General features: G+C 35.8%; 1 protein-coding gene and 1 long non-coding RNA gene across 2 annotated transcripts in view; one reads left to right on the plus strand and one right to left on the minus strand.

The window, feature by feature from the left end:
- LOC105710806 (uncharacterized) overlaps positions 1–17,720 on the minus strand; it is a 529,709-nt gene that overhangs the window by 155,816 nt on the left and 356,173 nt on the right. The gene's annotated exons all lie outside the window — the stretch shown is intronic.
- The window catches only part of SLC30A8 (solute carrier family 30 member 8), a 40,851-nt gene continuing 27,557 nt past the window's right edge, over positions 4,427–17,720 (plus strand). Inside the window, exon 1 of the mRNA XM_012443296.3 lies at positions 4,427–4,523. Within this exon, the coding sequence (XP_012298719.2) occupies positions 4,453–4,523 (71 nt within the window). The 5' untranslated portion in view covers positions 4,427–4,452. The remainder of the gene's footprint in view (positions 4,524–17,720) is intronic.

A 17,720-nucleotide genomic window follows, 5' to 3' on the forward strand; every position in this document is an offset into this window, starting at 1 on the left:
CACAACATATCTACAACCATCCGATCTTTGACAAACCTGACAAAAACAAGCAATGGGGAAAGGATTCCCTGTTTAATAAGTGGTGTTGGGAAAACTGGCTAGCCATATGCAGAAAGCAGAAACTGGACCCCTTCCTGACACCTTACACTAAAATTAACTCCAGATGGATTGAAGACTTAAACATAAGACCTAACACCATAAAAACCCTAGAAGAAAATCTAGGCAAAACCATTCAGGACATAGGCGTAGGCAAGGACTTTATGACCAAAACACTAAAAGCATTGGCAACAAAAGCCAAAATAGACAAATGGGACCTAATCAAACTCCACAGCTTCTGCACGGCAAAAGAAACAGTCATTAGAGTGAATCGGCAACCAACAGAATGGGAAAAAATTTTTGCAGCTTACCCATCTGACAAAGGGCTGATATCCAGAATTTACAAAGAACTAAAACAGATTTACAAGAAAAAAACAAACAAGCCCATTCAAAAGTGGGAAAAGGATATGAACAGATACTTTACAAAAGAAGACATACATGAGGCCAACAAACATATGAAAAAATGCTCATCATCACTGGTCATTAGAGAAATGCAAATCAAAACCACATTGAGATACCATCTCACGCCAGTTAGAATGGCGATCATTAAAAAATCTGGAGACAACAGAGGCTAGAAAGGATGTGGAGAAATAGGAACACTTTTACACTGTTGGTGGGAGTGTAAATTAGTTCAACCATTGTGGAAGACAGTATGGCAATTCCTCAGGGACCTAGAAATAGAAATTTCATTTGACCCAGCAATCCCATTACTGGGTATATATCCAAAGGATTATAAATCATTCTACTATAAGGACACATGCACACGAATGTTCATTGCAGCACAGTTTACAATAGCAAAGACCTGGAACCAACCCAAATGCCCATCGATGATAGACTGGACAGGGAAAATGTGGCACATATACACCATGGAATATTATGCAGCCATCAAAAATGATGAGTTCGCGTCCTTTGTAGGGACATGGATGAACCTGGAAACCATCATTCTCAGCAAACTGACACAAGAACACAAAATCAAACACCACATGTTCTCACTCATAGGTGGGTGTTGAACAATGAGAATACATGGACACAGGGAGGGGAGCACTATACACTGGGGTCTGTTGGGGGGAAATAGGGGAGGAACAGCGGGGGGTGGGGAGTTGGGGAGAGAGAGCATGGGGAGAAACGCCACACATAGGTGAAGCGGAAGAAGGGAGCAAATCACACTGCCATGTATGCACCTATGCAATAATCTTGCATGTTCTTCACATGTACCCCAAAACCTAAAATGCATTAAAAAAATATGGGTAACACAAATTGTAAGTACTTGGTACTCTAGTGTCTAGGGGTAATGATGGTAGCTTTGTATAAATATGTATATTCTTTCTGCAAGTGAAATATCCAACAATGTTTAAGACTCTTGTGAAATTATTTTTGCACAAGTATTAACTACTGTTTGTAACAAACTATTAGGAAATTGTTGCTGACAATAGCTAGCACTGAAAAGCCAAACCAGTTCTTCAGTTATGTTGGTGATGTTCTTGTGGCTCACAGAATATTTATTTCCACAGGTAGCTGTTATAGATTGTGTGTTGCCCATTCAGTTACTCCAAGCTCGTGAAGGAGAGTGGGCGGAGAGGACAACATGTAATTCAGGATGGTTTGGAAGCCGATTGCCTAGGAAACTGAAATGAGCAGCATAATGTCCACTAAAACCAATGTCAACAGGGGATGGGATTTTCCTTTTTGATCCAAGTTGCTTTTCAAATATATATTTTCTGCTGCTTGTGAAACCTAATTAGGCGGTTGGCCCTTGTGGACAGTGTATGCCAAAGTACACCGAAGGTTAGTCAGAGAGGAAGGGAGATTTTTCATAAATATTGTGTTGATAAAATATTTGAGAGAAGGAATGATGGTGCAGTTAAAATGAACCTGTAAGAGGATAAGGTGATCAGCAGATGCATATTTTACATAAAATAACATGTAATTTTTGATCATAATTTATCTGCATCTAAATTTACAGCAGTAAAACTTACTTTTTAAACATAATATCATTTGCTGTAATCTACTGTTCCCTGCTCTTATGCTACTCACACCAGAAGATTTGCTTTATGGTAATCATCTTCAAGAGTAACTTTTGGAATTCATAAATCTTTGATGAAAATCATCGTTAATTTCCCAATACTTTATAAATATGTACATTTTATTAGTAAATGCAACATACATATCCACACACATATTTTAGGTATCTATATATGCGTACATATATATTTAAGTTGAACCATATAAAATTGCTGATATTAGACCACATAGGACCTATATAGTTCATCTTACAGATAAATAGAAGAGATCATAGGATACATTTTTGGCAGGGGGTAGCAGTATTTTTTGTTGTTTTATTTGGGTCTCTCATTCTCTCTTTCCCATCTCCACTTTTCCCTGTCCTATATCAACCCCATCCTACTCTCACTTGATGCTTGCCCCATAGGCAATCCACGGTAACCACCTGGCATGTATCTTTCACACTCATAGAATCATAAATAGACACGCATAGATCTGTATATCCGTATTTGTACTAGGGGCAAAGTTCACACTGAGGAATCTCAAACTTTCAGATTGTTGATTTCCTGTTGATATCTATAGTCAAATATTCTTCTTTCTGATTTAAAAACATTGCTTATCTCTTCTTTTTTGTACCCTTAATGAATTTCAGACTGATTTAAAGTAGTTTTCTCATTTTTTAACATTCATTCACTTGAATTCTATTTCTCTCATATGTGCTAGAAACTATTCACAAATGATTCAAGCTGTGACGTATGGGACTGTGTCACACAGGTGGATTAATTATTCTTTTCTGGTTTTCTACTTCTGCCTCCACAGAATAACCAATTACTTTGTAAAGTTAAGAGTAAGAACATATGAGAAAAAATACATTAGTTTTTATTCTGCTAACAGTAGACCCAGGATGTCGATGCCTTCACTTTCAAGGAAAAGGCTCTCTCAGAGCCTCAGGGGCTCCTGACTGTGTGAGCAAAGTTAAGGATTAGTAAAAGAGTGGGGTCATATGAGAATACCTTAAAATTTATGCCATAGATGGGAGTGTTTAAAATCTTAAGATAATAAGAGCTATAGCTATACCACAGATGTGATAGGAGACCTAATATTCTCATTCTGAACCAAAGGTAACTTCTGTCACTGCCTATGACAATTGGCGTTGAACCTCATCCTCCTTTTAGAGGACAATAATATTTTATCAGGCCATTGCAGGAGATCTCAGTTCAGCATGATGGGCAACTTCCTGTGACACTGGGCCACTGAGTTATTCTGGGACTTAACTACTCTGAGTTTTCTCACTAGAAGGCTAGTGCTCATGGAAGGAAAAGGCAACAAGAAACTAGTGGTCTGGGGTTTCCTCCACTTCTGCAGTCTACACAACCCCTTCCCTCTGAGCCCTTGTGTACATGTGTATAGGTCTTGAAACCTTTGCCCATACACAAATGCCTACTGTTTGTCCAGGCTTTTGCCATAAGGCTATAGTTCTTTCTCTTATTTTGGAAGGGAAGTGCTTTGTAATGAAGGAAAATGCCGATTCCTAGGAGTTGAGGATTTGGAGGTCTCCCAGGAGAAACTCAGAGGCTTCATTTGAGAGTTGGAACTAGCATGCCTGATAGGGTTTCCTTGGGTGAATCCCCTGGCCAGGGAGAACAAAGCTCACTCTGGTTTTTGTATTTTGGAAGGCTGTTATTTATGTAGAAGCAGAATCTGTCCTCTTGCTGGTCAAAAGGATTTCAAAGCTGCTGTACCAAGAACTGTTTTCAGATTACTGGTTTCAGAAACGATTGACCCTTGTCCTCCGTTTCAATAGTGAAATCCCAAAATAGTCCTAGGAGAGACAAGTAAATTCTGACAGCTGTTTAGAGGTCATCTTAGAACTAAATTCCAAAGAAATATTTTTAGGCTGATAAAGAGTCCAGAAAAAGCAGGAGGGAGAGAAAAAGAAAAAAACAGATGAGTATACAGAACAGTAGCTGTTTCCAGCTCACCCAGGTGTGCTCTGAAGGTCAAAACCCTACATCAGCAATTAGTAGCAAACTCTTGAGCTCCTCTACCTCTTAGAAAGCACAATTGAATCAGATAGCATGTGAAAGACATGCACACTTCATATAATGCCACCAGCAAGTCTCCCTAGAAAAGCAGTTTTTGTAGGTGAAAACAATGAAGTCAGGTAAAATTCCAAGGAGGCTATAATTTTAGCAGACCTACCAACAACACTGATGTAGGAAGCTCATTATTTTAATTTCTGGAGGCTTTTAGTTTTTTCCTTTAGAAAGGGCATAAATAATTGCAGTGCTGCTTTGCTTCCCAAGCCGGGCAGTAAGTTCAACAACAGCAGCAGCAGTTCTGATCCTGGCCATCATGGAGTTTCTTGAAAGAACGTATCTTGTGAACGATAAAGCCGCCAAGATGTATGCTTTCACACTAGAAAGGTAATAGATGTCTGTGTCTGCTTCACAGTTTTCTCTCTTGAATATCCAATTAATTCCTATACTTTGTTGTTTCTGAACTGTAAAATTTTACTCTGCAACTTGGGGGCACTTTGGAACATTTTGTAAGTTGTTGACTGACATGTATTTTATATTCTGAAAAATGAATGCTTTATATAGTTGATTTGATTCCTTAAATATCCTAAGTGCATAAAGAACACATTTTATTGATGTGCTTTTCATCTGTAGTGTTTCTTCCAGCAAACAGACCTATCTAACCTAATGTGTTTACTTTTTGTTTCTCAATTATTCTCAATTTTAAGATAGATAGTAAATTTTATTACATTATATTTAGAAAAAATTAAGACCTCAACTATATGGCAAAATTGTGGTTGTATTGATCTTAAAATGAATTGTTTTCTTACTCACAAAATATCATTACTTACATGCCTACAATAAATACAGCTGATCTTAATGTTCTACAAAGTATTCCATTTCTTTTTAATATCTCCCACAGTGTCACATGCAATACGTTCATTCATTTTTCACTTGGTTAACAATTATTGACTGAACACACCTGTGCTAAGTGCGGGACTTATAATGAGAAAGAAAAAAATGTCTAGCCTCAGATCTTTGTCCTCTTGAAACTTAGTCTAATGTGAAATACGTATTAGAACAGGGCAATTATAACAGTGTACTCGTGTCATACTGAGGGTGTTCAATGAGAATAACTGGACTTTGGAATCAAAGGAAGCTTTTTCAGAAGTAATAGGCTAAGAGCTGAAAAATAAAAGGAATTAAAGTAGGGTTAGGGATAACCTACGTAGAAGTAGGTTTAAGGAAACTTTTCCAGACTGAGATAATTGGACAGGAAATATACTTTCACAATGTGAGCTTGGTTTGTTTGAGGAGTTGAATCTGAATGGGGTTCAAAAAAGAAACATATTCAGTGAATATAAATAAGCTAATAAAAATCTGAAAAGAATTCATGTTAGAAGAATTTAAGAGAACACTCACCCATTAATAATACGTGTAATGTTCTTGTTTCACAAAGCCAAATTAATATTCTAAGGAGTAGTGATACTATGTTTGATAGCATCAAATATTTTAACAACAGCAAAGAGATTTTATAAAAAGGATATTTATAACTTGGCTTAAAACAAAGAATCTAGCAGTCTCACATTTGAATATTTTTCTTAGAAAATATTAGATATGATTTATTGAGGTTATTATCATAAAAAACAAAGCCTCATGGCAAGTCAGGCAGAAATCTTGGATAAGAAATTGTTAACCCTACAGACACTATCAATACAGCATCTCTAAATTATTGAAATAGTAATATTTTCCTTCTCATTAACATAGACTATTAACATAGGCTATTGCACAAATAAGCCAGCCGCTTAGAGTTACAAAGTCTCATTCACCCATAAATGGGTATGGTTTTCAGGACACAGTTTTTATAAGAATTGTCAAAGTCATTTGTATTTTCTTGTCAAGGGAAAGAAATTAAATCTGCAAGAGATTATTTATCTCTATCCCTCATTTTACTATGTAGGAAACTGAATGCCAGATAGAACAAATGCCTTTCTTGAGGTTAGAATAAACGCCTGTCTTGAGGGCAGATGGCTAATTACAACAGAATTGGGCTATGGACCCAGGTCCCCTGCTTGTTAATTTAGTGTTCCCCTTTTCCCTCTACATCTCCTGTACACAAAAGCCACCATGTGGGCTCCTGAATCCTTAATCTATTTCCTCCTTAGGTCACATGTCCTTGAATCCCCTCACTTAATCACTTTTTCCTTCACCTATCCCAGTCTATCTCATTTATTTTGTTCTCTCCCTATTAATCATAGATAACTTTGTCCCTTGTTATTTCTCCTCTTTTCTCCTTCTTCCTCCTTTTTTTTCAACTTATTATTAGCTTTCTATTTAAATTGTTACCAGCTGTTATGAAACTTAATCAGAAGAAAACTTTATTACCGATTCCACAAATGGAGTGTTTCATTTATCTATTGCTGTGCAACAAACTACCCCAAAAGGTAATGGCTTAAACAACAACTATTTTATTATGATTCTCTGGGTCAGGATTTGGGCAGCATTCAATGTGGGATTAGCTGGAATGGAAGGCTGCATTCTGCTGGTATGTGGGCTAGGCTAGAAGGCTTAAGGTGGCCTCACTCACATGACTGAGATGTTTGTGTTGGCTTTTGCCTGGGGAAGGGGTCTTAATTCTTCTTCCCATGCCTTATCTCTCTGTATGGTGTCTCACTTTATCTGGTTAGCCTGGAATTCCTTACATGGCAGTCCAGAGTAGCAAGAGAGTAACAGTGGAAGCTGACTGTTCTCAGATAGCTTAAGCCCAGAACTGGCACAGTATCATATTTATCACAATTTATGGGTTAAAGCAAGTCCCAAGTCTCAGATTTTATGGGTGAGGAAATAGATTTCACCTCTTGATTGCATGTGTATATAGGATGACAGGAATTGCTGGAGGTAATCTTTACAGACATTTTACCACAGGAAGTAGTAATATTGGACATAGTAGGTGCCATGAACCATATTTTTCACCCTCTGCATTCCCTCCAAGTCTTGTTTTATTGATTGGATTATCTGCGCTTTGGGTTCATTGTAGAAAAAAAAAAGTTGGTTCTAGATGGGAGGGATCAAGTTTCTCTTTTTCCCAAGTCATATGTTGATGAAGTGCAGAGGGAGTAAGGGCAAGGACAGATGGTAGAGGCATACTGCTAGAACCTTTTCAACAACTATGTAACAGGTGAAAATTATTAAAAAAAAAAATGAAAATCTCTAGAAGTTGTCTTAAGGGCATGCAGAAAATTAAGAATTATTTATTCAAGAAAATCTAAATCTCAGTAAGAAGTGAGAGTCTATGGCATTTGAGCCAGGATCTGCTCCATTAACCTCTCCTCTTCCCCAAGCTCATTATGATAGGAGCTCAACTCTGAGTTGATGTAGTCAAAAGACAGGGCTTTCTCCCCTCCCAGCTTCTAGTTAAAGATCATAGTTCACCTCTGGAGCAAAAGGCTGTTGGAATCTCATATTGTCCCAACTTCAGGTTGCAGAACTTCTATTCATGGTAGACATGGCCAAGAGGACTATGGTTTCCTTCCTCCACCCAGCCTCCTCTCATAGGGTATAATCTCTAGCCCAGGAGCAGCAAGGTCCTGAATATCCCCACCCTGGATCACTCATAGTGTATAGGATATATTCCAGGAGGCATAAGCAAAAAAGACTACTATCCACATTCAGTGCTCCACTTGTGGAGCAAGAGTAGTGCTCCAGGAGAAGTAGGTCACTGTCTCTTCTGCCAGCTCTGGTGCAGTGGTGTAAAGGTACTACTCATGGGAGAGGCAGGCCATAAGTATAGAGGCTATGTATCTTTCCCTTAGAAGACTGATGATACACAAGTGAAATTTTATTTCTAAGAGAGCATGGGGCATTTCAAGCATAGGGATACTGTTGAAAACGGTGAAGATTTTTCTGGTGAGCAGTTAGGAGTAGGCTTGTTGCTTCATGATAGCAACAAGTTAGTGGCAGACCAGCTAGAAGTTAAACAGAGACAGGCAGAAAAAACACAGGTAAGAAATGTCCTCCTGGATTTGGCACTAGCCACAAAATTTGGCCTCGAATATTACCCCTGTAAAGAAGCCTGTTATAGATCGAATGTTTATGTCTGCCACAATTACATGTTGAAGCACAAATGTCCAGTGTGGCTGCATTTGGAGATGGGGCCTCTTAGAAAGTAATTAAGGTTAATTGAAGTTATAAGAGTAGGGTCCTGATCTGACAGAATTAATGTTTTTATAAGAAGAGACTAGATGGCTCACTCTCTCTCTTTTTTTGTGAGTATACACTAAGGAAAGACTGTGTGAGGAAGTAACGGAAAGGCAGACATCTATTAGGCAGAAAGAAAACCCTTACCTGTGAATTTGCTAGCATCTTGATCATGGACTTCCACCCTCCAGAACTGTGAGGAAACACATTTCTGTGGTTTAAGCCACCCATTCTGTGAAATATTGTTATAGTAGCTGAAGCAGAGTAATTAATAAAGAAACCAAATTTAATTGGATCAGATTGTTGGTCATTTCATACCTCAGAGTATTATTGAAAACAGTAGAGCAACAGTTCAGCAAACAATTAAGAAGGCCAAAATCTGAGTGTGATACCAACACAAGCAGAACAATCACTTAACAGCGAGACAATGGAAAGAAACAGTCAAAGTGAACACAGCTAAAGTGATTATTATCCTTTGGAAATGGGAGAGGATAAGAATGACTGTGCATCTACCCAATGATGAACCCTCTGAGGAATGGCAACAGAGGCTGCACATGCAGGGAAAGTCAGAGGAAATAATGTCCACTAGGCAAGCCAGGCCACCAAATAAATAAAACATCAAGTAAGTAGACAAGAACAAAAAACACATGGGAGATCAGTATCCAGAATTGCTACAATATATCATATAAAACTACCAGAATGCAACAACATTTTATGAGATATATATAAAAAAAGGAAAGAATAACCTATACATGATAAAAAAGAGCAGTCGGTAGAAACAGTCCAGATGTTGGACATAGAATTCAAATATTCCAAAACAGTGATTATAAATACATTAAAAGAATTAAAGAAAATCAAAGAACAAAGAATTAAAGATAGGTATGATTGAAAATGTCTCATAAAATTGAGAATATCAATGAAGAGTTAGAAATTATTTTTTTTAAAAAAAGAACCAAATGAAAATTCTGAAGCTGAAAAATACAAAAAGCGAAATCAAAATTTCACTAGAGGGGTTCAACAGTAGAGTTCTACTCATAGAAGCTGGAAGAAGAAAGAATCACTGAATTTGAAAATAGACTGGAAGATATTATGCAGCATGAAGAACGGAGAGAAAATAGAATGAAGTAAAATCAAGAGAGCTTCAGAGAAATTTGGTAGGTTGTTAAATGTATTAACATATGCATAATAAGAGGGCCAGAAGGAGAGAGAAAAAGGAGCAGAAAAATAGTCAAAGAAATAATAGCCCCAAACTTCTGAAGTTTGTTGAATATTAATCTACACATTCATAATGGACAACAAACTCTAAGAAGAATCAAGCAAATAGATTTACACCCTCACACATTATAGCAAAACTATTAAAAGCAAAACACAAATAAAAAACCTTGAAAGCTGCAAGAGAGAAAAAGAAGACTTATTATATATGAGAGCATCCCAATCAGAAACAGCCAACTTCTACCAGAAGCAAAGGAGGTGAGATGACATTTAAAGCAGTAAAAGAAAAAGAAATCCCTATTAACTAACAATCTTATATCCACCAAAACTGTCTTCCTAAAATAAAGGTGAAATAAAGACAAATGAAATCTAAGATAAGTTGTTGCTCGATTTACTTTACAAAAAACAGTAAAGAAAGAAATAGTAAAAGAAGGAATATTAAAGAAAATAAATGATGCCAGATATTAAGTTGAATCAATACTAAAAAAAATAGCACCAATAAAGGTAATAATGTGGGTAATTATAAAAGACAAATGATTTCTCCTCCTTTCTTCTATTAACTGATTTAATAGTAAACTGCAAAAAAATAAAATTTATATAATCTTTGATGAAATGAATATATTCATAGAAAGACACCAACTACCACATGAACTTAAGAAGAAATAGAATATCTGATAAGATATTGAATTATTAATAAATTTCAAAAAACCTTACACAAAAATGCCCAAGTCCAGATGTCTTCACTGGTGATTTCTACCAAAATTTAAAATAGAATTAATATTAACTCATCATAAATTCTTCCCAAAAATAGAAGAGCTGTAAATACACTTCCTAACTCATTCTATGAGGTCAATATTCTGCTGACAGTAAAAAAAGAAGGAAATATCACAAGAAAATAAAACTACAGAACAATATCCCTTATGAACATAGATGCAATAATCCTCAAAAATATGAGTAAACTGAATCCAGCAACATATAAAAGTTAATTATTAACAGTGATAAAATGGGATTTATCTGAGTAATGCAAGCTTAATTTAACATCTGAAATACAATCACAGTGATACAACATATTAATAGGATACAGAACAAAATTCACATGATCATTTCACTAGATGCAGTAAAAAAAAATGGACAAAATTGAACACCCTTTAATTATATAAACACCTGCTAAACTAGAAATAGAATAAAACTTCTTCAAAAGCATCTATGAAAAATCTGCAGCTCATATCATAATTTACTTTTCAATAGATTTTTGGGGAATAGGTGGTGTTTGATTACATGGATAAGCTCTTTAGTGGTGATTTCTGAGATTTTGGTGCACCCATTACTTGAGCAGTATACACTGTACCAATGTGTAGTCTTTTATCATAATTATTATGAAAGTCTGAAAGCTTTCCCCCAATATCAGGTACAAGATATAAATGTCAACTCTCATGAGTTCTACTCAACATGGTACTATATGTTCTAGCCAGAACAATTGGGAATGACAACAAAATAAAAGACATTCAGATTGGAAAGAAAGAATTAATATTATCATTGTTTTCAAATGACATTATCTTGTATGTAGAAAGTTCCAAAAGATCCATTTAAAAATTTTAGAACTAATATACAAGTTTGGTAAGGTCACAGTAAAAGAGATCAATATACAAACAGTAATTGTATTTTTATACAATAGCAATGAAAAATCTGAAAATGAAATTAAGAAATCAACTTAATTTACCATAGTATAAAAATAATAATATATTTTAGAATAAATTTAACAAATGAAGTGCAAAGCTTTTATACTAAAAATTACAAAACAATGAAAGAATTAGAAACATTAAAGAAAGAATAAAAGATATAAATCGATGAAAAGATACCCCATGTTTCTGGATTAGAAAACTTAATATTGCTAAGATGACATTATTCTCAAAATTTACATGGAAATTTGATGCAATTACTACTAAAATCCTGACTGACTTTTTGAAGAAGTTAAGCTAGTCCCATAATTTACATGGAACCAGTAGGAGCCTAAGAAAGGCAAAAGAATACTCAAAAAGAATAACTTTGGAGGACTCACACTTCCTGATTTCAAAAGTTAATACAAAGCTATAGTAATCACAGGAGCGTGGTGTTGGTATAAACATAGACATATAGACCAATGGGATAGAATTTACAGTCCAGAAATAAGTTTTTATATGTGTGGTCAACTGTTTTTCAACAAGGGATCCAAGACAATTCCATGGTTAAAGAAAATTGTCTTTTCAACAGCTATTGCTAGGACAACTGGACATACATAAGCAGAAGAATTAATTTGTATGCCTTTCTGACACCATACTACAAGAATTCACTAAAAAAATGGATTACAGACCTAAATATAAGAGCAGAAACTATACAACCCTTAAATGAAAACATGTGATCTTAGGTTAGGACATGGTTTATTGGCATGACACCCAAAGTATAAGTGATAAAAGAAAAATTATATACATTGGAGAACATCAAAATATTTTGTTCTGTAAATAATACAAGAAAATAAAAAGATAAGGTACATATTGAGATAAAATATTTACAAATTACATATCTGACAAGGGATGTGTATAAGAATATATAAACTAACTGTTATAATTAATAAAAATATATAAATAAATCAATTAAAATATGTAAAGAATACTGATAGACATTTCTCCAAGAAAACATGCAAATGTGTAATAAGCACATGAAATGTGCTCAATATCATTAGTCATTAGGGAAATGTAAATCAAAACCACAATGAGATGCTGCTTCATACCCACTAGGATGGCTCTAATAAAAAAAAACAATAACAAGTGTTAGCAAGGATTTGGAGAAATAGGAACTCTCATACACTGTACCGTGCTTTGAAAAACAGTCCAGCAGTTCTACAAAATGTCAAACATAAAGTTATCTTATGACTCAGGAATTCCATTGCTAGATTGGAAGAGAAGTGAAAACACTTCTACAAAACACTTTTATGCATATTTCCATAGCAGCATTATTCAGAATAGTCAAACACAAACAAACAAAAAAAAAAACGAAACAATCCAATATCCATCAACTGACTATGTAAAATTTTGTGTATCCACACAATGAAATATCATTTGGAAATAAAAGGCAGTCCTGACGACACGCTGATATTTGCTACAACATGGATAAAACCTGAAAGCATGATGCTAAATGAGAGAAGCTATTCACAAAAGTCCTCATATTATATGATTCTTTTTATAGGAAATGTCTCAAATAGGCAATTTGTAAAGACAGAAAGTAGATTAATGGTTGCCTGGGAGTGGGTGTAAGGAGAATGGGAAATTACTGCTAATGAATATGGGGTTTCTTTTTTGGTAATGGCTTCACAACTGTGTGAATATACTGAAAACCATTAATTTATATAGATTAAATAGATCATTTCCATGATATTACAAATTATATCTTTTTTTTTTTCTGAGACAGAGTCTTGGTCTGTTGCCCAGGTTGGAGTACAGTGGCATGATCGCAACTCACTGCAACCTTTGTCTCCTGAGTTCAAGTAATTCTCCTGCCTTGGCCTCCCCAGTAGCTAAGATTACAGGCACCCACCCCATGCCTGGCTAATTTTTGTATATTTTTGGCAGAGATGGGGTTTCACCATGCAGGGTAGGCTGGTTTTGAATTCCTGACCTCAAGTGATTTGCCTGCCTTGGCCTCCCAAAGTACACAAATTATAGCTTAATAAAGTTGCTTAAAACAGGGTGGGTGATTGAATGCTTGTCTAGGATAAAACATGACATTTGATTCTGTAAACATTTCTAGTTCTCGCCCTTCAAACTATTACTTTCACATCACTCAACTATTTCATAAACATTGGCGAAATCTAATCTCAACAAATATGTACTGAACATCTAATATATTCAAGACAGGGTCTCAGGGATGGAGCGTATAGGACTATTTCTAGGGCAGACAAGGAGAATGGTGAAGTAGGAAAACAGAAGTGAAGAACTGCTAAGGGATTACAGAAATGTTCTTTCCCTCTTTGATATTTATCTTCTGTTTAGGAATGGACAGTCAATCTCCAGGGTCAATTCATACAAAACTGATGTCACTGGAGTAAAATCTGGAATAGTAGATGTGGGCAAAAGAGAAACAAAAAATTGGTTTGCTTTTTTATTATCTAAGTCTTGTTATAAAAATGCTTATCCTGAAAGTTGTTTTGCAGTATAGCCTACTTTATCCTTCCTAAAGAACAATAATAATAATGTAATGTGGTTAATGAATATAGCAAAATAATTAAAAAATTTGTGCATTTATCTTGTTCCAGTGAAGTGGTTTATATGAATTAGCTAAAAATTCATATTCCAATTTGAAGTGGTTTATATGAATTAGCTAAAAATCTCTCAACCAGCCAATGAGAGAGATGCTATCATTATTTCCATTTTCAGATGAGGAAACTGAGGCACAGAAAGGTTAAGTAACTTTCTTTTTTTTTTTTGAGACGGAGTTTCACTCTTGTTACCCAGGCTGGAGAGCAATGGCGCGATCTCGGCTCACCGCAACCTCCGCCTCCTGGGTTCAGGCAATTCTCCTGTCTCAGCCTCCTGAGTAGCTGGGATTACAGGCACGCGCCACCATGCCCAGCTAATTTTTTGTATTTTTAGTAGAGACGGGGTTTCATCATGTTGACCAGGATGGTCTCTATCTCTTGACCTCGTGATCCACCCGCCTCGGCCTCCCAAAATGCTGGGATTACAGGCGTGAGCCACCGCGCCTGGCGGTTAAGTAACTTTCTTACAGAACTGGGAGTTCAACTGAGGTAGTGGGTTGCCAGAGCCCAAGCTCTCAGCCTCTATACTGCATTGCCTGCCACTCAGTCCCATCTCAGAAATTGGCATGCCCTTCTCTTCCTTACTCTAACCAGAAACCAATCAGTCATCTTTCTCACCCCTCTATTATTCCCCCTTAACTAATGCTATTGATTTGCAAGTCCCGTTGACTCCACCTCCCAAATGTCCCTCAAATATGTCTACTTCTTTCCATTTTTATTGTCACCACATGGATCCAAGTCACTTACGTGTTGGTTGTAGCCACCTCCTAAGGGTTTCTATGTTTTGATCCTCTACATTCTAGTCTTCCAGGCAGTATCCAAAGTGATCATTTTAGAAATGTGAACCATGTAATATTACTTCCCAGCTCAAAACCTGCTACATTTTTCCTTTTAGACCTCGAATTAAATTAAACTCTTTATGATGGCCTGCAGTGTTCTGCAAAATCTGATCCCTGTCTACTTTTTTGACCTCTTTCAATTTCATGCTTTCTTTATGCCACAGGACAACCTATGTAGTTTTTTGCTGTTCGAGACAAGCGCTTGAACAAGAAAATCTTTCTTGCCTTTGGGCTTTTGCTTCAGCAATGCCCTCTACTTCTGATAGCCTTCACTCACATAGGTTTTTTCCTGGTAATTCTATAACTTGCTGCTGAGATATCACCTCCATAGAGGTGTCTTCCCTTCCCACACCATTTAAGGTAGTTCATCTTCCCTCTCCTGCTCACCATCCATCATACTATATAGCCTCTGTTACTATTAATTCATTCATTCTTTGTCTCCCTTTACTAAAATACAAGTTCCTTAGAGAAGAAACTTTGTTTGTCTCATACAACACGGTATCATTAACACTTCTGATGATGCAGGACCTTTGTAGGTATGCAATAAATATTTAATGATGTATGAATGAAATATTAGAAATTCATGGTGGGACTGAGGCTTTTCTCTCCCCTTCTAAGAAGAATAGCGATTTGAGGTCCTAGGGAAAAGTGATATAAAAGTATAAAAGCAAAGTGATTTTATGTACTTAACATTTGAAATAAGAGGGTAACAAATAAAAATTTTACCAACATTATTTTGGAAATAGAAGGAAAGGAATGTAAATTCTACCACTATAACAAAAATAAAATAAAAAAATTGAAGTTTCTCCAAGATTGCAAAAATAAAGTCCCATTTTCTAAATCCTATTTTTGGAGATGAAATCAAAGTTCTAGAATATTGACATCAAATTTTCTAATATTTCCATACTTTTACATCTCTGTTTCTCCATCTTTTTTCTCTTTGATGCTACAGTAAATTTCTTTGGCTTATTATTCATAATTTTTAAAGCTTTGGCCATATTTGAATGCATGGGAATCTTTTGGGATTTGTGCATTAACAGCAGATTCACATTTAAGTGGGTTTGTTTGTTGCATCATAGCATTTGCTTTTTATAACTTTGTTCTTAAAAAAATACTTAAAATTCACATCATTGTTCAGATCAAGAGTCTGTTCTGCATCTAGAGACACTTAGATAACTTTGCTTTAATGAGATGATGAGGAATATATCTTAACTTTGGTTTTCAACTACTTGGAAGTTACAGATTCTTTTAGGAGCCAAGTGAAGACCATGTACTCTTGCCTTTCCCATACAACGCACACATAACACACACAGACACATGCACATACACGAACACAATGCATACAATTTCAATGGACCTTACGAAGCCCAGTTTTGGATTTCTGGCTTCGTGCTTCAAGGAGCAGTCTCAGATAAAAGCATATCCATATTCACTAATCTTAGAATCTAAGACAGGGAGGCACACATGAAAGTAAAAGTTGCCCACATTTTCACACTTTCCTCCTTGTGGCATTGCCCAGGGCCTTTCCCCCAAGTTTGATTCTTGTCTTCATCTGGCTTCTAAGTTGCTCCAGGATAAATTATCTCTCCTGGTCACTGACTACTTGGCTTTCCCTGGTCATAAGATTAATGAAAACCACAAAATAAAGCAATGCTTCATATGACCACAGCACATCAGGCAGTTCCAGAACAACTGGTGAGCCTGCTTTGCTTATGCTGACTTCTCAGTCCAAGGAAAGAGTAAATCTCAGCAATGTGTTCATGTTAGTACTCAGGCTCCTCTGAGTTGATGTCCATTGGGTACCCACACTACCAAATTCTATGGTTATTTATTGTTAGAATATTGTTATGTAACAAAGGCAAAAATCTACTCATTTAAAATATAAATACTTTGTTACTTTCCAAATTGTTCTTATTCCAACTAAGAAGATGATTCGAAACTACTCAAAATCCTGAGTGCTATTCACATAATTGGTAAAAAACCAATGATGTAAATTGGCCTTGATGTATATTCCAAAGCCAATTTGGCAATATATATCAAATTCCTTAGAAATGTAGCTACCTTTTGACCAAGTAATTTCCCCTTTGAGATTCCAGTTTAAGGAGATAATATATTGAGTGAAGATTAACTATAAGGATGTAATCATAGTAGTGCTTATAGGAGCAAATAATTGGAAAAGAATGAGTTGTCCAACAATAAAAAATCAGTTAATTATGCTATGACACAGTTATATTAAATAAATAATGTCCTCCATATTTTAAACATGATGATATAAAAATTTTATACATTGAGAAAATATTAACAATATTTATAGCTAGGAATCAGGTTCAGAAGCTGTATCTTTGGTAGGATCCTCTTGTGATACAATCATCTTATTCACATCCATTCTAGCACTTCCCCACTGAGGAGCAGCCATGTGGTTTAGGTAGAACATTCCCTATTCTCAGCTCTAGGAGTTAGCATGGCTGGGTTTTGCCAATCTTCTGAGTGTGACAATGCCGAAGTCAATCAGCTCATCCATATTCTCCTGGGTATAGTGGTTGTTTCTTATTTAGCCAAATCCATATGCACATCAAGACTCTTGATTAGCAGTTTGATATGGGATATGCTCTCTACATATATATTAAAAAAGAAGTGCATAGTCTGATTACCTTTGACAACCATCCCACCACCATGAGGAAGGCCAGGGTGAGGTTGAAGAATACCTGAGAACCACAGAGAAATGAATCTGGAGACCTGGTCAAAGAGTATCTGCAATCTTGCCCCTGTAGATGTTTTCAGTTACAAAACCAATAATTCTTACTTATTAATTATCCTAGCAAGAGTCTTGTTTTCCACACTTGTAACCCAAAGCATCCTAATTAATACGGACTTTAATTATTAAAAAATGTGTATTCACATATTACAAAGCTACACAATAAAATATCAATAATAATTGTCTCTTGGAGATAGGATTATCAGTTATTTTTCCCTATGCTTTGTGATCTTTTGTGATTCCAGATTTTCTATGATGAATATATTATTTTATTCAGAAAAATCAAATATAATAATAATTAGAGTCAGAAT

The sequence above is a fragment of the Aotus nancymaae genome, unplaced genomic scaffold (assembly GCF_030222135.1).
Source record: "Aotus nancymaae isolate 86718 unplaced genomic scaffold, 86718_ANA_hifiasm-v0.15.2.pri h1tg000036l, whole genome shotgun sequence".
Lineage (NCBI taxonomy): Eukaryota > Metazoa > Chordata > Mammalia > Primates > Aotidae > Aotus > Aotus nancymaae.